The 24741-nt window shown below is 43.2% G+C and overlaps 2 protein-coding genes across 6 annotated transcripts in view; both read left to right on the top strand.

The window, feature by feature from the left end:
- The first annotated feature begins 1075 nt into the window (after positions 1–1075).
- Positions 1076–18541, top strand: srprb (SRP receptor subunit beta). The gene is made up of 7 exons (XM_052017938.1): positions 1076–1248; positions 4577–4671; positions 10799–10876; positions 12835–12917; positions 13953–14089; positions 15810–15864; positions 18030–18541. The coding sequence occupies exons 1-7, from the start codon at positions 1131–1133 to the stop codon at positions 18244–18246; spliced, it is 783 nt and encodes a 260-aa protein (XP_051873898.1). The 5' UTR covers positions 1076–1130; the 3' UTR covers positions 18247–18541.
- Positions 18542–19274: 733 nt separating this feature from the next.
- The window catches only part of LOC127571606 (diacylglycerol kinase delta-like), a 139059-nt gene continuing 133592 nt past the window's right edge, over positions 19275–24741 (top strand). For 4 of the 5 annotated variants that reach the window (XM_052018141.1, XM_052018140.1, XM_052018138.1 and 1 more), the window contains exon 1: positions 19275–19458. In XM_052018141.1, the coding sequence (XP_051874101.1) occupies positions 19285–19458 (174 nt within the window). In that variant the 5' untranslated portion in view covers positions 19275–19284. The remainder of the gene's footprint in view (positions 19459–24741) is intronic. The other variant, XM_052018142.1, reaches the window with a different exon arrangement.

The following is a 24741-nucleotide window of genomic DNA, read 5'->3' as shown; positions in this document are numbered from 1 at the left end:
TCACATGACCTTCAGTACTTAACAATAAGGTTAGTATCGAGATGTGAATGCCACCGTACCTGACTATCGAACTCCATCAAGGGAATTGCAACAAAATAGCCGGCGTTTCAGGAGATCTGGCCAACATATTTCTATGCAGTTATATTATCAATGACAGCAACTAAATAGTCTGGACGCCGCTGGACATGGGTTTGAAGTTGGCGATTACCAATAACGTCTTATACAAGTCACCAAAGCAGTTGAGAATTTGCAATAGTGATTTCGCTGGTTCATGCTGATGGTATCAGTACAATTCTGAGCAGAATTAACTGATCCAGTGCAAAATGTCAGAGATTTATTTTGAAAGCGAGGGTAATTCTGCCCAAACCATTGAGGTTCGTGATTTCCAAGATCCGTATGCCGCTTGAACAATCAGATGGTCTGAATCGAGCTTCACCCACAAAACTGGTCACTGTACCTACAATATAAAAGTATGCCCGCTGTCGTTTCAACCAGCTCTTTTTCCCCCCATTTTCTTCATATGTCAGTCACTTCGAAGAAATTCTTAACTTTATCAAAAATGTATTCACCAAGAAACTAACTAGCGTGTTGTAATTTAGGACGTTTAGCATGGATGGATTTCGTTAAAATAACTATAGGTCAGGTTATTCTGTGGGGTATATAGAATTGGCTGCCAACTCCTTGTCACATTAAATCCAAAAATTCTCCTTCGTGGGAGAGGACACTGGTGGCTGAAAACTCCCGGATCATCTCTACTGTGGGCACTTTCTCCCAAAGTACCAACACGTCTTCTACCAGGTCATTACGAAAGAGAAATTTAAACCTTCTCCTCTCAGAGCAAAATACATCCAAAAATCTATAGCGTTGCCATTTGTTCACGTCGCGAATTAATAACCCGGTCTAAATGTATGTTCAGCATCTGTGGACACACGCCCCTCGTAGACTTTGGTACACCTCCCAGCGCTCCGTGCGGTGGCAATGACTTTGGTACACCTCCCAGCGCTCCGTGCGGTGGCAATGACTTTGGTACACCTCCCAGCGCTCTGTGCGGTCCGGCCGTTGGCGAGTCCACTTCCCGGCATGCCGCGACACTGTCGGTGCAGATCCCAGGGTGCAGTGGGAGCACCAGGATGGCGGCAGCGACGGTGCGGGTTTACATTGAGTCGCTCTGGCGGGAACTGGAGGGGTATCAGGACCCCAACATGCTCGGGATCTTCGTGGCCGTAGTGGTGGTGCTGCTGACCGTGGGTAGGCATTGGAAGGCGGTGCTTGTGCCCCGTCTTTGGCGACTGGGCCCTCCGTTCTGCCGACGTGTCCCCAGGCCGGGTTTTGTGGCGGGAGCCGGGACTCCCGACCCTGTCGGTCGGAATCCTGCAGCTCTTTCCCTCCCCCCGCAGCGGTCCCTCGGTCCAGGACGCCTGGTCTCGACAAACTCTGCGGGCTGTGAGGTGGCTAATCCGGTGTGGCAGGACAGGGTGAGGGGGGAGAGCGAGCGGGGGGGGGGGAATGAAGGGGGAGAGCGGGCGGGGTGAGTGGGGGGGGGCGAGGGAGAGGAGAACGGGTGGGGTGAGTGGGGTTGAGCGGGCGGGGGCCAATGCTTGAAGAAGCTTGAGAGTCCCAGTGGCACCTAGTTCTGTAGTTTGAGTCCGCCTCAGGCCAGAGATTCCCACGAGTGGGTCTGGGTGTTACATTTGCTCGAGGAGGCTTTGAGATCACCATTGAAATGTCTTCTGTGCCTAGAAATTAGGAACTTGCCTTGACGGAGCTTGGAGCAGAATGCCTATCTTGTGAATGGTGCCGGGTGTACAAATGAAGTGTTCCGGCCATTGGGGTCTCGATGCTGGCAGAGAATGCTGACTTTGGTTTGTTTATCCCACCAATGAATTTGGAGGATTTTGCAGAAAAGCTGTTGGTGGTGTCATTTCAGGGCTTTGAGGTCCTTGCAGTGGAGAGTCGATATCTGCAAAACATACTGGAGTCGAGAATTACAGAACTTCCCCAGTTCAGAGAAAGGGTCATTTACTTGAAACATTAACTGGTTTCTGTTTCCACAGATGCTGTTTAACTGGATGAGTTCTTCCAATATTTCTATCTTTGTTCAAGAATGATTGCTGTAGTCACATGCTGCCTGAAGTGCTAAGCATCTCCAACTTTTTCTGATTGAATTCTTGATCCTTAAGTATTATTTTACACAGCCAGTCTCAAGTTATGATGGTGTATTAGTGGTGATTTTTAATTATCTATGCCTTCCTTTACTAGATCAGAATTAGGTTTATCGTCACTGACTTATGTTGTGAAATTTGTTGTTTTGTGGCAGCAGTACAGTGCAAAGACAAATTACTAAAAATTATAGAGTAAATAAAGTGCATTGAATAAAGGAATAATGAAGTTGTGTTCATGGTTTGTTCAGAAATCTGATAGCAGAGGGGAAGAAGCTGTTCCTGAATCATTGAGTGCGGGTCTTCAGGCTCCTGTACCTTCTCCCTGATGATAGTAACGAGATGAGGGCATGCCCTGGATGGTGAGGGTCCTTGGTGCTGGATGCTTGAGGCCCTGCCTCTTAAAGATGTCCTCGATAGTAGGGAGGGTTTTTTTTAAATTTTATTTACAGGTAACAGGCCCTTCTGGCCCAACGAGACCGCGCTGCCTATTTTAAACCCAAATTGACCTACCCGTACCAGCCCGTCATGGAGCTGGCTGAGTCTACAACCCTCTGCAGCCTCTTGAGATCCTGTGCATTGGAGCCTCCATACCAGGCTATGATGCAACTTGCCAGAATGATCTCCACTGTACATCTATAAAAATTTGCAAGAGTCTTTGCATACTGAATCTCCTCAAACTCCTAAGGAAGTAGAGCTGCTGGCATGCCTATTTCATGTTTGCATCAATGTGATGGGCTCAGGATAAATCCTCCAAGAAGTTGATGCCCAGGAACGTGAAGCTGCTTACCGTTTCCACTACTGACCCCTCAATGAGGATTGGTGTGTCATCTTCTGACTTCCCCTTGCTGAAGTCCACATTCAATTCCTTGGTCTTGCTGACGTTGAGTGCAAAGTTGTTGTTGTAACACCACTCAACCAGCTGATCTACCTCACTCCTGTATGCCTCATCATTGCCATCTGAGATTCTACCAACAGTAGTGGTGTCATCAGCGAATTTATAGATGGCGTTTAAGCTGTGCTTAGCTACACAATGTAGAGAGAGTAGAGCAGTGGGCAAAGCACGCATCCTTGAGGTGCGTCTGTGTTGATTATCAGCGAGGAGGAGATGGTATTACCGATCCACACTGACTGTGGTCTCCCGATGAGGAAGTCGAGGATCCAGTTGCAGAGGGAGATATGGAGGCCTGGGTTTTGAAGCTTGTTGATTAATGCTGAGGGGACGATGGTGTTGAATGCTGAGCTGCAATCAATAAACAGCAGCCTGATGTATGTTTTGCTGTTGTCTTGGTGCTCTAAAGCAGAGTGGAGGGCCAGTGAGATTACGTCTGCTGTAGACCTGTTGTGGCGGTGGGCAAACTGCAACGGCTCCAGGTCTTTGCTCAGGCAGAAGTTAATTCTAACCGTGACCAATCTATCAAAGCACTTCATCACAGTAGATGTGAGTACTACCAGGCGATCGTCATTGAGGCAGCTCACCCTGCTCTTCACATTTTCCAAGGATTTGTGGACTGGGATTAAATTGGTGGAGTGCCTGTGTTTTGCCCATATTTAACATAAGTCCCACTGTTTTATATGCTTCAGTAAATGAATTGGCAATGACTTGGGGCTTGGCCATCAAGTGTGCACATACACAACCTTTACCTTTGTAGTGTAGTTTAGTGGCTGAAGTTGGAGTGTCCTCGGTTCTGGATTGGAGGTGATGGAGGTTGAACAGTTTCCCAGATGTCCTGTAGCTTAGCTGTACTGTTAGCAGGAAATTAGTTGGAGTGACATGGTGAGAAAGATCAAGGAGATTGTCTCTTTGATTTGACATGTGTTTTAGCTTTATCTGTATTGACTGCTGTGTTATTCGCATCTACCTGGGAGGGCAAAGAGCATCTCATCTGAAGGTCATGGTTATACACCCACAGCCCTGCATTGACACATCAACCTCTCCGATGTTCCTGTGTTTTTACACTGACCGCGATGAAGCACCGATGAGTGCTATCACAATGCCAAATCTGCCAGGCCATTGGCAGATATTTGTGGAGAAGCTGCTGGCTTTTCTATTCTTCTCAATATTTCACACAAAAGTAAAAAAAGTTTGCTGTATCTGCTTGAAGTTCTGAGCCTTTGTGTAACCAACCCTTTGTTGAAATGATATGCTATTTGGCAGTTTGTGGACCTTGCACTTGATGGAGTAGATTTGTGTTTGATATTCTCCTGCTGTGCAGGAACAGAAAATTATGCTTCGTCTTTCCTTTCTATTTTTAACAAGGAGGAGGCGGCAAATGGAATTAAATAAAACTTTAAATATCAGCAGCTAAATATTAGCAGAACAGTACTAGTCTTAGGATCAATCGTTGTGGATTGATGACAAAATCTTTCTAGATGGCTTCATATGGAAATTATTGAACTATTTTTTTTTGTTACAGTTTTTTTCCTACTATTACGGAGCAGAAGGAGCAGTCGCAGAGCAATTCTTCTGACGGGTTTGTGTGATTCTGGAAAGACTCTGCTGTGCTGCAGGGTAAGTCTCAGAATCTACAAGAAAAGTAAAATTACTTTATAATTTCACTTACTGATTTATTTTCACTGAATAAAATACCTTTCCTAATTAAGAATATTATAACCTTCCTAATTGCAGATTTAAATTTCTCTTTTAAAGCAAATGAATGGTATACTGTCTTTGAAGTTAGTGTTGCTTGTTCTCCTATTCAGTTATAAGTGATTCTGTTCTATAAAGACAGTCATGCTTTAACACACAATGTGCAGTATTCTTGACTGAAATGGATTGTGTTTTATCAATGTGAATCTATATTGAATACGACACTCTTGAATGTAGTTTATATGCATTTGTTTGAAACTCTCAAGACCTGTGGGAAGGCTGTGTCGGCATTTAGGGTGTATGCCAGTGGGCAGGGGTATTAAGAGCGCGAGGGTGAATGAAGGAACAACACCATACAGTTAGTGAATTGGAATGTAGAATGAGGCATAAGAACTTGAGCTGGACCAGTGAGAACTCATTCTGCCTTATCCTGGAATTAGGTTTGCATAGGAAATGGGAGAAGGCAGTTCTCCTGGTACTCCTGCTTGAGCCTACTCATTCAGTAAGATCATGGCTATTTTTATAATAATACGAGATCCTTTGATTCCCTTAATAACCAAAAACCTGTCAATCCTGTCTTGTATATAGTTAGTGATTGTGCTACTCCAGTTGTCCTGGGTAGAGAACCACAAAGATTCTCGACTCTCTGGATGAAGAAATCTCTTCTTGTCTGTCTGTAATGGTCTACCCTTTGTTATGATACTCTGATCCATGATTATAAACACTCCAGATGGGGGAAACATCACTCCTGCATCTGCTCTTTTAAGCCCTGTAATGATTTTGTATGTTTCAATGAGGCCCCTCTCTCATTCTTCTTAACTCTAGGGACAATAGATCAATCTTTGATCTCTCTTCATCAGATAACCACCCCTCTTTCTCCACCCTTCTTCCAGGTGATAATTCACCAGAAATATTTAATTTCTTCACCTGTATTCAAACCCTTTTGCGATATAGGCCAAGATACTGTGTGCCTTCCTGATTACTTGCATGTTTACTCTCAATGATTCATGTACAAGGAAACCCAGATTCCTCTGAATACACACACTTTTCAATCTCTTGCTATTTAAGAAATACTCGACTTTTCTATTCATTTGTACTAAAGTAGGTAAGCGCATCTTTCTGCATTATATTCCATTTGCCATGTCCTTACCCATTCACTTAGCCTGTCTTTATCCTCCTGCACTTCCTCACAATCCACAGTGGCACCCAGTTTTGTGCCATCAACAAATTTGAATATATTGCATCATCCAATCTCATGTATTGCATATGGTGAAATTAATTGCAGATTGGGTGACAGTGATGCAGCACACTTGCCCTCACTCGCAGGGGCAAGTCAGAGCTCTCTGTTTTCTACCACTTTAATTCTCCATGCCACTCCCAATCCGCCTGTGGACTCTTGCACTGTTATAACAAGTCCGAGCACAAGCTTGAGGAACAGCACCTCATCTTCTATCTGGGCTCAATATCCATTGCTGCAAGTTAGGGTAACTTGCTTTCCTTATCTATATCAGAAATGGCCATTTATCCTTTAAGTCATCTAATCTGATACTAACTCACATTTTCTCTCACCATTAGCACAGTCTGAACTGCTGGGCATGTTCTGCAGCCCTGTATTTTGCAACTTCTATGCTCCTTTGTTTGTGTTCTCGTTCTCTAACTGCCCTTGTGTAATATTTTTTGTTCGCTTTCTCTCTCTGACTGCCGCCATTAACCCATCGACCATATGGTCTCTGCAACTTATCCTCCCAATAACCCTGGCCTCGGCCTATCAGAGAGATTCCCCTTGTCCTATCTAGATAGATTCCTGGGATTACACACTTGTCATTTAAGGCTAAACAGACCAAGCCTAAACTCTCAAGGTTAGAATAATCGGAGGTGATCCTGTGAAACTTGCAACATACGGTAGATGTTATTGTTGATGTTTTGCTTGGAACCACTGTTCATAATCCCAAACAACAGATGAATGGTTCTATGGCCACAATTCTGTTTCTCAGTCCACAAATGCTGCCTGACCTGAAGAAAATGCTGCAAACACTCTGCTTGGGTAGATTTGACTTGGTCCATTCATATAAATCACTGAGGCATATTGTGAACATGTGGAGCCCAAGCACTGGTTCTTGTGCCACTCCACTAGTCACAACCTCCCAATCCAAAAATGACCCATTGGTTCCTAGTGTTTTCTGTTTGTTAACCCATCATCAATCCTCACCAGCGCATTGTCCGCATCCCCCCCATCCTATGTGCTCTAACTTCTATTTCATAACCTCTTTTGTGGCAGCTTGTCAAATGCCTTCTGAAAGTTCAAATACATTACATCCACAGGTTCCTTCTTATCCATACTAATTACAATCTGTAACAGATTTGTCGAACAAGATTTTCTTTTCATAACTCCATGTTGATTCTGCTCAATCCTATTGTTCTTTTCAAGTGTCCTTTTACCATGTCCTTAATAATAGATTCTTGCGTTTCCTCTCATGCTGATATTAGGTGAACTGGCTGAAGATGAAGCAGAAATGATGATTATAGCTGGAACATTTGGTGAAGGAGTAAGGAGAAGAGTCCATAACCTGGGGCTAAGCCTGACTAATAAATTGTTTGCTAATAAGATTACTATGACAGTGATGAAACAACTTTTATTTTATGCAATCTTGCCATGATACAAAAGCTTCCAGTACAGGGACTTTTCAGTGGACTTAATTTTTTTGTGTCTACTTTATCTGTCACCTGAATTAAAGTCAAGAGTAAAGCGGCCTACTTAGCAGTTGGAGTTAGATAGTCACATGAAAACTAAGTGTTAAATAGGATCTCTCCCATTTCCACCTTCTCTGCAGCTTAAAACTGACTTGTTTTCTCTTTCCCAGTTTTGATGAAAGATCTTCAATCTGAACCAATAACTCTGTTTCTCTTTCTATAGTTGCTGCCAGAAGGCTGAGTATTTCTGACAATTTCCATTTTATTTCAGATCAGCATGTGCAGTTTTATTTTTGATATTCACAACAAGAAGCAAGTTTTGTGCATCAAAGCTTTGTGCTTCTGTAATGATTACATAGAACCATAGAACACTACAGCACAGAAAACAGGCCATTCGGCCCTTCTAGTCTGTGCTGAAATGGTATTCCGCTAGTCCCATTTACCTGCACCCAGTACATAACCCTCCAGATCTCTCCCGTTCATGTATCTATCCAATTTATTCTTAAAACTCAAGAGTGAGCCCGCATTTACTACATCAGATGGCAGCCCCTTACATACTCCCACCACTCTTTGAGTGAAGAAGTTCCCCCCTCAACTTTTCCCCTTTCACCCTAAAACCATGTCTTCTTGTACTTATCTCTTCTAATCTAGGTGGAAAGAGCCTACTCGCATTTACTGTCTATACCCCTCATAATTTTGTAAACCTCTATCAAATCTCCCCTCATTCTTCTGAGCTCCAAGGAATAAAGTCCTAACCTGTTCAATCTTTCCCTGTAACTCAACTCCTGAAGACCTGACGACATTCTCGTAAATCTCCCCTGCACTCTTTCAATCTTACAAATATCCTTCCTATAGTTAGGTGACCAGAACTGCACACAGTACTCCAAATTTGGCCTTACCAATGTCTTATACAACCTCACTATAACATCCCAACTCCTATACTCAATACTTTGATTTATGAATGACAGGATGCCAAAAGCCTTCTTTACAACCCTGTCTACCTGCGATGCCACTTTCAGGGAATTATGTATCTGAATTCCCAGATCCCTTTGTTCCTCCTCACTCCTCGGTGCCCTACCATTTACTGTATATGTCTTACCTTGATTTGTCCTTCCAAAATGCAACACCTCACACTTGTCTGCATTAAATTCCATCTGCCATTTTTTGACCCATTCTTCCAGTTGGTTCAGATCTCTCTGCAAGCTTTGAAAGCCTTCCTTGCTGTCCACTGTGCCTCCAATCTTAGTATCATCAGCAAACTTGCTGATCCAATTTACTACATTATCATCTAGATCATTGATATAGACAACAAACAACAATGGCCCCAGCACAGATCCCTGAGGCACATCACTAGTCACAGGCCTCCAGTCTGAGAAACAATCATCCACTACCACTCTGTCTTCTCCCACACATCCAATTTCGAATCCAGTTTACAACCTTTCCATGGATACCTAGTGCCTGAACCTTCTGAACTAACCTCTCATGTGGGACATTGTCAAAGGCCTTAAAGTCCACATAGACAACAACCACAGCCTTTCCTTCAACTACTTTCTTGGTAACCTCCTCGGAAAAACTCTACAAGATTTGTTAAACACGATCTACCACGCACAAAGCCATGCTATCCTTAATCAGCCCTTGGCTATCCAAATACTTGTATATCTGATCTCTCAGAACACCTTCCAATAATTTACCCACTACTGATGTCAGGCTCACTGGCCTGTAATTACCTGGTTTACTTTTAGATCCTTTTTTAAACAACGGAACTACATGAGTTACCCTCCAGTCCTCTGGCACCGCACCCGTGGCTAAGGACGTTTTAAATATATCTGCCAGGGCCCCTGCAATTTCTACACCACTCTCTCTCAATGTCCGAGGAAATATCTTATCAGGCCCGGGAGATTTATCTACCTTTATTTGCTGTAAAGCAGCAAGCACCTCTTTCTCTTTAATCTCAAAATGTTCCATGACACTATTGACTGTTTCCCTTCCCTTCCATATCCACTATGCCAGTTTCCTGAGTAAATACTGATGCAAAAAAACTGCTTAAGACCTCCCCCATCTCCTGAGGCTCCACACATAGACAACCACTCTGATCTTCTAGGGGACCAATTTTGTCCCTTACTATCCTTTTACTCTTCATATACTTGTAGAAACCCTTCGGGTTTACCTTCACTTTATCTGCCAAAGCAACCTCATGTCTTTTTGCCTTCCTGATTTCCTTTTTTCTTACTTTTTCTATACTCCAAGTACCTAATTGTTCATAGTTGGCTATACCTGCTATACATCTCTCTTTTTCTTAACCAGATTGCCAATATCCCTTGAAAACCAAGGTTCCCTATGCTTGTTAACTTTGCCTTTAATCCTGGCAGGAACATGCAAACTCTGCACTCTCAAAATTTCGTCTTTGAAGGCCTTCCACTTACTGAGCACATCCTTGCCAGAAAACAATCTATCCGAATCCATTCTTCCTAGATCCTTTCTCATTTCCACAAAATTGGCCTTTCTCCAATTTAGAGCCTCAACACGAGGACCAGACCTGTCCTTATCCATAACTAACTTGAAACTAATGACATTATGGTCACTGGACCCAAAATGCTCACCTACACGTACTTCTGTCACCTGACCTGTTTGGTTCCCTATTAGGAGATCAAGTATTGCATTCTCTCTCATTGGTACCCTATATATTGATTTAGAAAACTTTCCTGACCACATTTGACAAATTCCAAGCCATGCAGCCCTTTCACAGTGTGGGAGTCCTAGTCAATATGTGGAAAGTTAAAATCCCCTACTATTACAACTTTGTTTCTTACATTGGTCTGCTATCTCATTACAGATTTGTTCCTCCAATTCTCTCTGACTGTTGGGTGGTCTATAATACAACCCTATTAGTGTGGCCACACCTTTCCCATTCCTCAGGTCCACCCATATGGCCTCAGTAGATGAGCCCTTTGGGCTGTCCTGGCTTTGCACAGCTGTGATACTTTCCCTGACTAGTAATGCCACTCCTCCCCCTTTAATCCCTCCCCCTCTATCACGTCTGAACCAATGGAACCCCGGAACACTAAGCTGCCAGTCCTGCCCTAACACTCTGGTTCCCCTCCCCCTGCAAATTTTGGTATTGTATTTGTGCTCTTCCAGTAGGTGCCCACTGGTAGGATGGCTCATAAGTGAAGCGATGTAACGTACTGCAGATTATATTACCTCACTAGTATAACGGTTTAGTATAACCATTGATGAAAATGTTGCTTGGAAATTATTTACCAATTATTTGCTGTCTATAATATAAAAATGAGTGTAACCTTTTACATATAAAAGAAAAAGGACCATTCAGCTCTCTAATACTTCTATTTTATTTAAGTTACTCTCAGGGAAGTTTAAGGTGACGCATACGTCCATAACCAGTAACTCTGCATTGTACAAAGCTAAAGGTGACAAGGTAGGTGTGTAATACTTGAACCTCTGCACCTGCATTTATTGAAGTGCTCTATTTACTGATATAACTGGTTCTGAAACTGTGCTTGGTTTCACAAAGCAGCTAAGAGAAGCATCAGAAATAAGGTAGATTCCTTCCCTGGAATATGCACTGGGCATGTAGGGCTGAATAATGGACAGATAAAAGTGATTGTAAAAATGTTTCTTACTTGAATAAAAATGAACACCATAATGACTGATTCCTCTGCTTTTTAGTATCCAGTAGCATGTGGTCTTAACCTACCAAACCCACTTTAAACATAATGTAATAATATTACAGGCAGCACACTCAAAAAATATGGCGCAATAATGTCTTTAAGATGCTAATCACTTGTCTCTAGTTATTCGAAGATTGTGTTTTTAGTTTCCTGCGTATTTTTCAAATGGGAGTGAGTTCATTATTTCTATTTCTTTTTACTATTGTCTGGCTCTCTGTTTTGTCTCTTGGGATGCTTTTCAGACAATAAATTGCTTAGTGCTGTCACTTAATACATAGACACAAAGTTTCCAGCAAATGAAATAACTGCCCTTTTTTTTGCCTTATTGACTCGGGGAGGAGTACCAGTACAGGAAAAACTACTTTTTGTTATCCAGTCAAATCAGTAGGATCATTAACATGTAGGACTGGAAGAGTCAGTAGAAGTCTAAGTTTGACACCTCATCCAAAAGCGCCAGCTCCAGTTCCTTCAATTGTTGCTCACATTGGGAATTTACAACTTGTCCTCATTGATCAAGCTTTTGCTTCGCAGTGGGTTGTAGTTTCAAGCTGTGGGTGTGAGTAAATGGGATATTGCCGTTGTCCAGTGGAATGTGTGAGTGGCTATTTATAAGCCTTTCATGGATTGCATAAACTAATATACTTTAATGTTACAGTCATGAATCTTTATTCCTAGTACAAATATTTACATTGGTACCAAGCAACCATAAAATTAGAAGCATTTCCACTGTTCTGTCCTTCACAATTTCCAGTATCTCTGTTAATGCCAAAAGATAAGATGTTTATTTATTAGTCACATGTAGATTGAAACACAGTGAAATGCATCTTTTTGCGTTACTGAGAATGTGCTGGGGGCAGCCTGCAAGTGTCGTCACTCTTCCGACGCCAGCATAGCATGCCCACAGGAGATGCAGCACATGTTCTTTTACATGCTGTCTTTCCACCAACATGGCCTCCAAATGCACCATCCACTTGAAGCAATAATTTGCTTGTATTTTCTCCTCTACATTGAAAAGGCCAATCCCACATCGAGTTATTATTTGTAGGATTCCTATGTCATAAATGTGACTTCTTCCACTTTAATTCTCCATCCCACTACCACTCTGCCTTCTACACTGTTCCAGTGGAACTCGATGCAAGCTTTGGAAACAAGACCTCATTTGCTGCTAGGCACAGTGTGTCTAGAATCAGCATTGAAGTCAATAATTTCAGAAGATGAACATTTCTAACACTTTATATATTTACCTACCAACATTCTCAGTACTTTTTGGTTTTTCAGATAATTTTGCTTCTCCCACTTGTAGTTTTTCCAGACCAATCTTTTGTTTCATTACATTCCATTATCACCCCTATTTGCCTTTATAATTTCAGAAGAAGGCAGCACTTGTTGCCTTTTAATCTTTTCCTATCCCATCTCTGCACCTCAACTCTTGTTTATTTTGAGCTTATCCCAGTTCTGATGAAAGCTAAAAATATTGCTGTTTCTATCTCCATTAATGCTGCCTGACAAGCTGAGTATTTCCAGCATTTTCTGTTTGTTTTAAATTTCCATCACCTGTATTACATAGTGGGTGAAACTTTTTGTAACACTTCCCAGCTGCTTTTGACACATTATGGATTTTGGTGTGGGGTTAGTCAAGCTATGGGGAAAGAAGTAGTCCCCAAAGGGGCTGAGGAAACAGCTAAGCTTCTGTCTCTTTTCACAGGCCCCTGCAGTTACTTTACACGATCTCCCTGGTCATGAGAGTCTGCGTCATCAGTATTTGGAGAAACACAAGGGCGACGCCAGGTAAAATATTGTATGTGACCATTATCTTTGTTTTATTTTATGTGGATTTGGATGCAGAGTTTGATAACTCTGAAAGTTGTGTATGGTTCATTAACTTTATGCTGTAGACTAACAATTCACTGGAAGACTGGGTTTAAAGAATTGTCTGCTGATGTGTGTTACCATTGGCATTCAACGTGTTGTACCCTGTCTGCTCCTTGAGGATCAAAGAGCATGGATAACGCTTGGATCCTGAGATTTCTGTAGCAGCCACAAAAGGCAAAAATCTGCATACATACTGTATCCTATCTTAAAAGTGACCCTTTAAAAATACAAGGGTAAATGTGAAGTTAGGAAAAGTGGATTAAAGATTAAGATGGTGCACTGCGTAAGGAATGTCTTGAAGGAGATGAGGATGTGGAGCATTCCAAAGCCTTCTGCCAAGGTAGCTGCAGGTACAGCTATTGATGATGGGACTAAGGCAAGGAGAATACACAAGTATTAATGATACAAAGAGGCAAGGCATTTGAGCAAAGGTGGTATAGGTCGGTGACGATTGACTGTAATGGTAGAGAATAGTATAAATGCAAAAGATGGTGTGGCTGAAATGGTTCACAGAGGGAGGAAGATGGGAGCCTACCCGGCAGACCATTGCAATGATCAAGTGTTGAAGTGACAATGATGCAAATTATCGTTAAGCAGCAGACAGGTTAGGCAAGAATGGAAGTGATTGATGGTTCGGAAGTGGGAAAAGGATTTTAAGAAATAGATGTAGCAGCAGCCATAATTGGCCACAATCTACATTCCCTTTCTAAATTTTCATACCCAAGGAAATGCCTCTCAAGCCCTATCCTGCCCATTCCTCTTAGAATGTTATTTTTTTTCATTGAAACTCCATTGACTATCATCTTTATGGTGTAGACCACTTGGGATTTCTGGCTGAGACTGGGTCATGTAAAACAGCAAGGTCAAAAATGATCTGGTTCAGCCAGGGTTAATGTCTGGAGAAGGGCTTGGAATAGAGTTTGGACATAATTCAGTGTTCTTTTCACACAGAGCTATTGTCTTTGTAGTGGACAGTGTGTCATTTCAAAAAGAAGTGAAGGATGTCGCCAAATTCCTCTACACGTTGCTAACTGATGCTGTGATTGTGAAGAATGCACCTCCACTTCTGATAGCTTGTAACAAGCAAGGTGAGGTGATATTTATCCTATTCAAGTGCAGACTGCACACTAAAATGCTTTCTTCACTGACAGCTTGTCAGTGCTTACAGATATGAAGTTTGCTTTGTGCAGGTTTTGTGGTTGGGGGTTCTTGGTTCTGCATTTTGCAATGAGACTGCAAAGCAGAGAGTTGTGGACACAGCTCAACACATCACGGAAACCAGCCTCTCCTCCATGGACTCTTGTCTACACTTCTCGCTGCCTTGGTAAAGCAGCCGACATAATCAAAGACCCCACCCACCCCGGACATCCTCTCTTCTCCCCCTTCCCATCGGGCAGAAGATGCAAAAGCCTGAAAGTATATACCACCGGGCTCGGACAGCTTCTATCGCATTGTTTTATAACTATTGACCGGTTCTGAGTATGATACAATGGACTTTTCACCTCTCAATCTACCTCGTTGTGGCCTTGCATCTTATTGTCTGCCTGCACTGCACTTTTCTCTGCAATTGTAACACTACACTGTACCTTGGTACACGTGACAATAATAAACCAGTTTACTAATTCCCTATTTACTGAGGGTGCTCAATCTGTTAGGTTTCAGGGGAAATCGGAAATGAATTATATCTTCCATTTGGAACATGTTAGTGATTGAAAGCTTTTCATAGGTAAATGTAATCAACATAGACATGCTGAATCAAGCCAGGTTCTCTATGGTTGTGGTCCCCAGCTGTCAGCACTTGGACTTGAATTGGATGCCTGGGGCTGAAAAGCTACCACTGGAGGCATCAGTCAACCTGCACTGAGCAATGTGCTGGAGGAACTCAGTGGCTCGATCAGCATCCGTGGGAGGAAAGGAATTGTCGACATTTTGGGCCGAAGCCCTGCATCAGGACTGCATGAGCCAGGAAACCTCTCTATGTAGAGCTTTCAGTCCTTAACGTGTTCCAAATTGAAGATACAAAATGCATTTGTTGCTCCAAATTCCAGCGTCTGCAGTCTTGTGTGTCTCCCTAACTTGCACCGAGTCCTCAGCAGCACCTTCAGGAGCCGGAGGTTTCCCTCCTGAGAAGTCTACCTTGCTTTGTTTTAAGCAATTGCAACATGTCTCTGCTTTTCAGAGATCTTCAAAAAAAACTAAGATTGCTTTTAAAAATGATAATTTAAAAATATTTAATAGCATTAAAATAAAGGTAATTAGGATTGTTTACTTTTTCCCCGTTTAATCTTGTGGGATCAGAAATCTCTGTTTAGATAGATGGGGTTGCTGCTCCTTTGTCAGATCCCACTGACGTAGGATGGGGAAAACAAATGCCCCAGTGTGGTGATGAGGAATCCCAGCATGATCGGGATCTGCCACTGCGAGTGAAATCGACCAAGATGATAGAGGCAGTAACAGCTGTGTCAGGATCTGTGACTCAGCACGTCACAGGCAGACTGGGTCACTGAAGTTTGAGTGCCAGGAACAATTGGTCACTGCTAACTTGATTCAGTTCAATGTAAAATTCTTGGGTGTAGGATCTTTAATGGTGAGCAATTTGAGTCCAGTCTGAACAAAAAAATACTGGTTTAAGTAATTCTTAAATCCCAAACCAGCAGGTGACACGAACATAGAACCCTTTTGAATAATTGTTGTCAAAGTGCGATCAGTCTGTAGAAAGAAGTAATATTGTTTCTTTGCTCATGCACCAACAGATTTGTTTACACTCAGATTGAAAATTTTAAGTTTTGTCTTTCTGTTGAATTACAGATGTGACCATGGCCAAATCTGCAAAATTAATTCAGCAACAACTGGAAAAAGAGCTGTGGGTATTATATTCGTGCAGGTGTGATGTTGGAATATAAAACCAGGAAGGATCATGTGTAATTGAGAGTTCTGAATTTACAGGGGTTCTGGGAACTTTGTTTTCTCTTAGATTAGGTAGTTATTGTTTCTGTTTGCAATCGCTAGCTCTGGGTTAGTTTGGAGAAGATGTATATTATATGAAATCTATATTCTACATTTTAAGTATGCTTTTGCAGTAGTGTATAAGTTGTTTCTTGGATCTCAGCTGCAAATAATATTTGTGTTGAGGGAAGAGTGGATAAAGTGATTTGCATTTGATTTTGTACAGAATGGATGAAGTGCATCCAGTGGAAATACAATTGAACACGAGTAGGCGATCTGGTCCCTCAAGCCTGATCCCACCCTACAATAGGATCATGGCTGCTCTGCCCCAGGTCTCAACTCCTCTTCTGTGCCAGTTCCCCACAGCTTTCAATTTCCCAATCTTTCGAATAACATCTACTGTATAAAATGTACTCTTTAAATTCCTTCAGTGATCTAGCCTCCACAACCCTTCGGGGAAGAGAATTCCAAAGATTTACCAGCCTCTCTGAAGAAATTCCTGGGCACCTTGGTTTTAAGTGACTGTCCCCTCATCTTGTAACTATGTTCCCTCGTACAAGACTCTCCCACTAGTGGAAACAATATCTACCTTGTAAAGCCCCCTGAGGATCTTGTAATGTTTCAATAAGGTCACCTCTCATTTTTCTAAACTCCAAAGAATACAGGTCTAACTTTTTTTAGTCCTTTGTGATAGGACAATTCTCTCAACCCAAGAATTAGTCTGTTAACTTCTCCATAATCTCCAATACTAGTGTATTCTTTCTTAAATGGGGGTCTAACAGGGTAAACAGTATTCCTGATGCAGCCTTACCAACACCTTGTACAAGTGTCACAAAACTTTTCTATTTCTAAACTCCAACCACGTTGCAATAAAACCAATATACTATTTTGTCGTCCTACCTATGTGCTGCACCTGCACGCTAACCTTCTGTTTCGTGTACAAGAACACCCAGATCCCTCTGTATTCACTCATTTGCAGTCTCTCCCCATTTGTATAATAGTCTGCCTTTTGATTCTCCTTTATTGAAGTACATAACCTCGTACTTTCCTACAGTAAATTCCATCTGCCAAGTTTTTAATCCCCTCACTCAACCTGTTGATATCCTATTGCCCTCCCTCTTGTTTTTTGTGTCATCAGCAAACTTGGATACCTTTATTCTCTGCTGCCTCATCCATGTCGTTAATAGTGATAGTAAATAATCCCCTGGGGCACTCCACTAACTATATCCTTCCAGCTTGAAAAAGGCCCATTTAGTCCAACTTTGTTTTCTGTGTAGTAGCCAGTTACCAATCCATGTTAATACTGCATCCCCAGGCTTTTTATGTTGCACCTTATGTGGTGCCTTCTGGAAATTCAAAAACATGACATATACAGGTCCCTTCTGTGGACTCTGTTTATTACATCCTCTGAGAATCCCAACAAATTCTTCTTTCATAAAACCATGTTGGCTTGACTTAATTGGAATAAGCTTCTCTAAATGACTAGTTATTTCTTCCTTATTATAGACTCTACAACAGCAGATGTTAAACTCACTAGTTCATAGTTCTCTTTATTTTTTTTGCCTCCCTCCCTTCTTCAACAAGAGCAGTATGTATGGAGTTTTCCAATCCACTGGCACTGACCTGGAATTTAGTGAATTTTGAAAATCTTCACCTAATGGCTGTACTATCTGCAGGCAATTGGATCCTGCTGATTTGTCTGCGTTTAATCCCATCAATTTAATCCCAAATCACTCCTAATTAGGATGCATCTCTCCTGAGTGTAATGGAATAGACACACCAACATACATAATGTTCAACTTTACATCTTGCCAAAGGAATGAATGACCATAAATTCATTACTTTTTGAACCAAATGCTTAAAAAAAACTGTTTCTAAATCTTTGATTACAAAATGTTTGAGTTAACCACATTTGATGATGAGCTTTGGAAACCTGATGCCCAGCATTTGCACTCGATGCTGCTTCTCAACTGTTCTGTAAGGATAGATAATGAACTTGAAATGTTTGCTTGGTCTTGTTCTTGGCCTCCACCTGTCATACTTATAATGTATGTAAAACATGTTTTTGTTCTTCCCCCACAGAAACACTCTGAGAACAATTCGCTCCGGTGCACCAAAGTCTCTGGATGGATCTGGCATTGTGGGCTCTGTACCCTTGGGAAAGAAGGGAAAAGATTATGATTTCTCTCAGGGACCTATGAAGATTGAATTTGCAGAGTTCAGTGCAAGAGGCAACAAAGGAGATGAAGGCGAGGCGGACATTGGCATTATAGAGGCATGGCTTGCTAAAGTAGCATGAGGTGGTGTAAAAAGGAACGTGACATGCTGTCTGCGTGAGGACAATGGATCCTCAGTTGTTCACATGTGAAAGTACTGAGATTGTCCAAGAATTCAGCGGTCATATTTGTGATACTGAAGGTTTGAAGAAATGCGGATAATGGCTACATGGTGCTTGCTGTGTCTGCCTGCCTTGAGATGATCTGGCTGATATTTCCTACATTGAGGAATATTGATGTAATCAGTGCTTTTGTATTGCTTGTTGAATTGGCAACATGTCTTGTTCATTTATAAGCAAATAAAGTAATAGATATAAACTATTGTTTACAGCAATGCATTATTTCTGTGGAGATAAAATTATCTTGAAATATGCTTTACCACATTATTTCCCCCCCCCCCCATGCTGTAATGGGGGGAAAAGTGAAATGTTCACAGTAAAACACAGTGAGTGAATTTTAGTTTATTGATTCAAATGATCATTCACTGCCTCGGCTGGTAAGAGTGTGGCCTGATTATTTAGAAAAGAAATCCACTTCTGGGACACAAATCAGGGTGAGTGCTGTTTAACGATTTAAAAACAAAGTGAATTAAGCACTTCTACCCACTCCAACTAAAAAGTGTCATCTGAACACCCATCACCTACAAATTCCGTTTTACTTCACCAAGCCAAGACCTGTTCCCTGTAGAGAACAACGTCCAGCCCGCTAGCGCCTTGGTCTCTCCCGCTGGCTCTCCTGGAACATCTTCCCTGGGGCTCCCAGTGTTTCAGACATTGACCTGGCGGCAGATCTGGGTCCGGCGGCAGTTCGTTCCCTTTGACGACGAGTCACGGGACTCGGGGCTACCCCCTAGCGACAGTCACGGGGCTCGGGGCTACCCCCTAGCGACAGTCACGGTACTACGGGTCCGGGCCTTGTTGGCAAATCACCTGCTGCTTCCCCCTGGCGGGGGGCCGCGGCACTGCGGGGCCTCGGGCTCCCCCCGGCGGCGGGCCGCGGCACTGCGGGGCTTCGGGCTCCCCCTGGCGACTGCGTTAAGCCGAGGCCCGGTTGCTGCGGTGATGATGGCGGTTCGGGAAGCGCAGGCCGCCGGGTCCGTGTGTGAGTTGGGGGCTCGGGAGCGGCTCGCCAGCGGGAGTACGGTGGGAGACGAGTCATCGGACAGCGAGGCCGAGCACGAATCCGCGCAGAAACTGATCCGGAAGGTGTCCACCTCGGGACAGATCCGCAGCAAGGTGAGGCCGGGGTCGGGGGAGCGGACAGGCGCGGCCGGGACCCCTGCAGCTTCGGCCGATGCCGGGCAGGCCACACGGTCAGCCTCAGCCTCGAGTGGAGCGCCGCCGGGAGCAGAGCTGGAGCTGGAGCCGGAGTCGGCGGGAAGGGCTGCAGAAACCCGCCGCAAAACACCGCCGGCTCCCTCTGGTCCCAGGGTCCAGTCGCCGGTCCCAGGGAATAACCAGACCCTGGGCACAATCCCAGGGAATAACCAGCCCCCGGGTCCAATCCCAGGGAATGTCCAATCCCAGGGAATAATTTGTCCCCGGGTCCAATTTTAGGGAATAACCAACACCCAGTCCAATCCCAGGGAATAACCAGACCCTGGTCCAATTTTAGGGAATAATCAACCCCCAGGTCCAGTCCCAGGGACTAACTGACTTCTGGGTCCAATCCCGGGGAATAACCAATCCCCGGGTCCAATCCCGGGGAATAACCAATCCCGGGGAATAACCAATCCCCGGGTCCAATCCCAGGGAATAACCAACTCCCATGTCCAATTCTAGAGAATAACCAACCCCCGGGTCCAATCCCAGGGAGTAACTAGCCCCTAGGTCCACACCTGGGGAATACCCGGCTCCTGGTTCCAGTCCCAGGGAATAACTGCTTCTCTGTCCAAATCCTTGGGCATAACCAGCCTGTTAGTCGAGATCTGAAGGCATAATCAGCCCATGGGTCTAGTCCAGGGAATAAGCAGTCCTTGAGCCCAATTCCAGGGAGTAATCAATCCAATTCCATGAGTAGTCATGGAATTATCATTCCCAGAGATTTAACCTGTCCCTTGGTCCAATTTCTAGGAATCATCAGTCTCTGGGTTCAATCTCTGGATAAAACCTGTCCCTGGGTCTACTTCTTGAGCATTATCTGTCTCTGGGTCCAGTCCCTGGGAATAATATATCCCCAGATTCTATCCTTGGACAGAAATAGCATCCAGATCCAATCCCTTGGAATGATCCTTCCCCAGCTTGATGCCTGAAGAGAACCTTTCACTGGAACTCATCCAGAGAATAATTTCAACATGTATCCTTGAATATCCCTGTATTCCAGAGATCTTCCACATATGTTACCTTGCAAGAGCTTCACAAGGTGCACAGGCTATGGGAAAACATCGTAGGGGTAGATGTTAACTGTTTGTTGGATAGGGCTATGGTAATATCCGAGGCTGGCTGTTCCTTCAGTGCTGTTGATCTGACGTAATGATGAGTGATGAAGTCTTTGATTAACTGTCACTAGTTGAATTTATAGCATGTAACATGACAGGAAAATAGACTGGTTATCTACCCAGAATGTCCATTTAAATTGCAATTTTCAAAATTTTCATATGAAATTAGTGTTGTCATTTTTTCCCCGGGAAAAGGGAATGGGATGTCTGGCCTACTTGTGGGTGGTGGGGGAGGTTCAGGTGGCTGGGGAAGAGAGATGGTGTGCTAGGAATCCTAAGTTGTTGCACGTCCATGAGGGATAGGCTTAATGAAGTAGTTGGTCTCTTTTTGCCTGTCTTTTTCTTAAGTTTCACAACTTCATGTTAAGAATGGCTGAGACAAGCAGTGTAGACCAGGGTCAACTCTGTAACAGAATGTTGTCTGTCAAGTTTTGTACCAGTCAGCTGAAGAGCTGAACTAACTCTCAAAGCGTTCACATCACACGCCATGTTTAAGGTTGGGCAAAATGTATATATGTTCGGTTTACTCTTTGAACAAAATGTACAACATACTCCTGTCCAACATAGTAAATTTGTCATTGTTTTGACATCACTGTTTGTTTATATGTGTAGGAGAGATGGGGTAGGTGTAGTTAGATTACAGCACCTAGGCTAGATTTGTGATTCCAGGGTGACTATTATTTAATCACCAAGCAGTCAAAGCTCACTTACACAAGTGAATGATGGAGCCAAGCCTGAAAAGTTAACGTGTTAAAGTTCAATTCAGTTCAATGTCTCCCTATATCTCATCCCAGATAAAAACCATGTCCAAATCCTAAAGCTGTCTGTGCCCGAGAGAGTCCAGGATGCAGCAGTTGTACAGCACTTTGCATTTCAGCTCTTCTGAAAATCAGTGGTGCTGCCACCTCCTACAGGTCTGAAGGATTTTCGAGTGTCCGAGCTCTACACCACCAGTTTTAGAGGTTATCCGGTCCTGTGACTGATACTCATTGTACTCTTGATCTCTCACAGCCACCCACACTATTTGCGGTGGCCCAGCTCTGACTTTTGGCTGGGGACTGCAAGCCCAGCCACGTCAACAAATTGGTCTCAACCTTGAGCCTACCATCTCATCTGATGTGATCCACCCTTTGCAGTCCCCAAATCTCTTAACCCTATGCATAATCATAAGCACCTCAACCACAATACTTACCCATCTGTCCTTGCCCCTTGGGCACCTCACCTGATGTGCCCCTTCTTTGATAGATTCCCAGCTGGAAAAGAGCGTCCATAAATATTTAGAGTGGATGTCCCATGCAACTGCTTACTGTGATAGCTATTCACAAAGATTCTCTGTCATATCATTGTGATTGAACGTCCAAATTCTCCATGGGCGGTATAAAGGGACAGTATTGGAGTTGTGCAAAAGGTGTCACAGACAAAGTTATATGAGGGCCAGATAAACTGTCCACGAAGAGCAAGGACATGGGAGATCCAAGCTTTGGAGCTGTGATCGAGACCATGGATTTAGAAAGTAGGAAACAACATGAAAGAGAGAATAAAATTCAAGGAGAGGCAAAATAACCCAAAGGATCGTTGCAGGCCTTAAATAGAGGCAGAGGGCCCAATTGGATAGCCTTCAAAGAGCCAGTCAAATGGCCTGTTTCCATACTGTAGGGTTCTGTGGGAAAAAAACTGGAACTCACAGTCTGACAGGTTGGTGGAGGCAGAAACCATCACCACATTTAAACAGTGCTTGGATCTGCACTTGAAGAGCTGTGACCTGCAGGGCCACTGACCAAGTGCTCGAAGGTTGGATAAGGCTGACTTGCTCTTTGATCACCAACTTGGACACAATAGGCCTCCTGTGTCGTAAATTTTCTGTGAAAATGCACCTTAATGGAAAACATCTTTAGACCATTGATCAGCCATTGAGATCTGGTCTTGTTCAAGAAAAGATTAAATGATTAATGGCATTTAATAAGGACAGCATTGAATGGCTTATAGTTATGAAGGATTAAGAGAAAACGTCAAAGTGTTGTGTTAAATCACCTGCTGTAATTCTGCTCCCAGCTGCTGCCTGGTGACCATTTCTCTCCACTCACGTGCTTGTAAGTCATCTCAGGATACTCTGATAAGGGCTCCATTTTTAAACAAAGACTTCATTTGTACAGGGTCTTCATTGATCTGGGGTGTTCCTCAGTGCCTTGTATCCAATGAAATATTTTCTGAAGCTTAGCCACTGTTATAGTGCTGGAAACATTATAGGTAATGTTAATGCAAGTGTGAATTTAAAGTAGATGTATGTAGCCATGCCCTAATTCTACACCAAATACTGGACAGACCTTGGATATCTTTGATTACAATCCAACCATAAGAAAACAGCAAAATCAAAAATAAGTTTAAGAGGCTTTGCCTAAGCATTTTTGGTCATTTCCATGTGACCTAGAGGATGCCATCAAGTTTGCTGGCTCACAAAGCAATCCTATCCCCCCCCACTAATTTTCCCTGTAATGAATTCTCCCCACATTCCCATCAATTCTACAACCCATCTACACCGTGGACAGTTGACGTTGTCCTATTAACCTACCAACTCACATGCCCTTGTGATGTGGGAGGAAACTGGAGCACCTGCGGGAAACTCCCGTCGTTACAGGAGAACTTTTAAACTTCACACAGACGGTGCCGGAGGACAGGATTGAACCCAGTTTGCTGGACCTGTGAGACAGCAGCTCTGCTGTCTGTGCCACTGTGCCGCAATGGTTTGCAAGGTTTAACGAAAAACAAGGTATTTTTAGCTGTACATTTACTTTACACTAAGGATTAGAGGGAAGTATCCTTGTCATAGAATGCATCAGTGCTGCTGCAGTGCTTCTGTGGGATCTGGAGATTATGGAATAGTTATCTGTGGAATTGTATGTCTGCAGGTGTGCATCTGCGGGCAGACATCAGTCAGCGTTATAATGGGGACATTCATCCAGTTACTACTGAGAGACATGAAGAATAGAGAACCAAAAGCAGAGCACGACTCTCCATATAAGATATGATGCAGCATTCAAAATTGCTAGCTTGAACAAACAGCAATGTGTTAGTAATCACTGCAGAGACATATGGTATGAGAGTTTTATGCCCAATTGTCTTCAGAGACATTTAATTTTTTTTCTTTGAACATTCCAAAAGATTTGGATTAGTGTTTTTATTTCTTCAACACATCTCCGACAGTGACTTTGTTTCGAGTTCAGTCAGTATATGAGTTTTCAGTCTATCAGTTAAGTTCAGTCAGTATATACAGTTTCACTGAGACAGGCCTCAGAAGATTTTTTTGCCCCATATTGATGTTAAGTATGAAAGTTAGTTTCCACAAGAGGTAATGTAATCTACAGAAAGCAGACTAAAATAATTCTTCACTGTGTAGGGAGGCCAAGGTTCCCTGCTCCAACTGATGACATGTGTAAAATATAGAGCCGTGTGGTTTAACCTAAATGAGCCCAACTTCCTGGTATTTCTCTGAAAATATTTAGTCTCTTGAGGGGTCCTAGCCAGCTATAAATAGCTCTGGCCGTCTGTTCTCACTAAGCATGCTGACTGATGCTGGCCAGATGGAATTCACCCGCCAGAACATGCAGACAAACAACAAAACATTCAGTTTGCTATATTTTTTTTCAAAGGTTTGTTTAATGGTTTAAAAATGTTACACATGTCTCGTATCCTAAAGTTCCGATTTGAAATCAGAACCACACTAACTTGGCCTTTATGTTACCCCCTTTTTGTGTGATGGTGTAGGAGAGAGGTTGGAGGACAGGGAGGAGACTGAAGACCTGGGGGCAAGATTGGCATGACTGTGGGCTTTGAAGAGCTTTTGAAATTGGGAACAGGGAAGCTAACACAGAGGAACATTTAGAGCATCAATGGGTCTTGTGGGAAGAAGGGAGACAACTGGTACAGTGACGGTGGTGGTTTCCGTGATTCAGTAGAAAGGGCAGAGGGTCATTGGGGTGCAGTGGGATCACGAGGCTAGAAAAGATCAGGTGATGATGGGGAGGAATCTTGTCTTTGAGCTGTGTTCCACTTAGTCTTTATAGCAACTCACAGTGTGATTTCT

The sequence above is a fragment of the Pristis pectinata genome, chromosome 6 (assembly GCF_009764475.1).
Source record: "Pristis pectinata isolate sPriPec2 chromosome 6, sPriPec2.1.pri, whole genome shotgun sequence".
Taxonomy (NCBI): domain Eukaryota; kingdom Metazoa; phylum Chordata; class Chondrichthyes; order Rhinopristiformes; family Pristidae; genus Pristis; species Pristis pectinata.
Note: the sequence above shows the minus strand (reverse complement) of the source record. Positions and strands in the feature narration are given on the sequence as shown.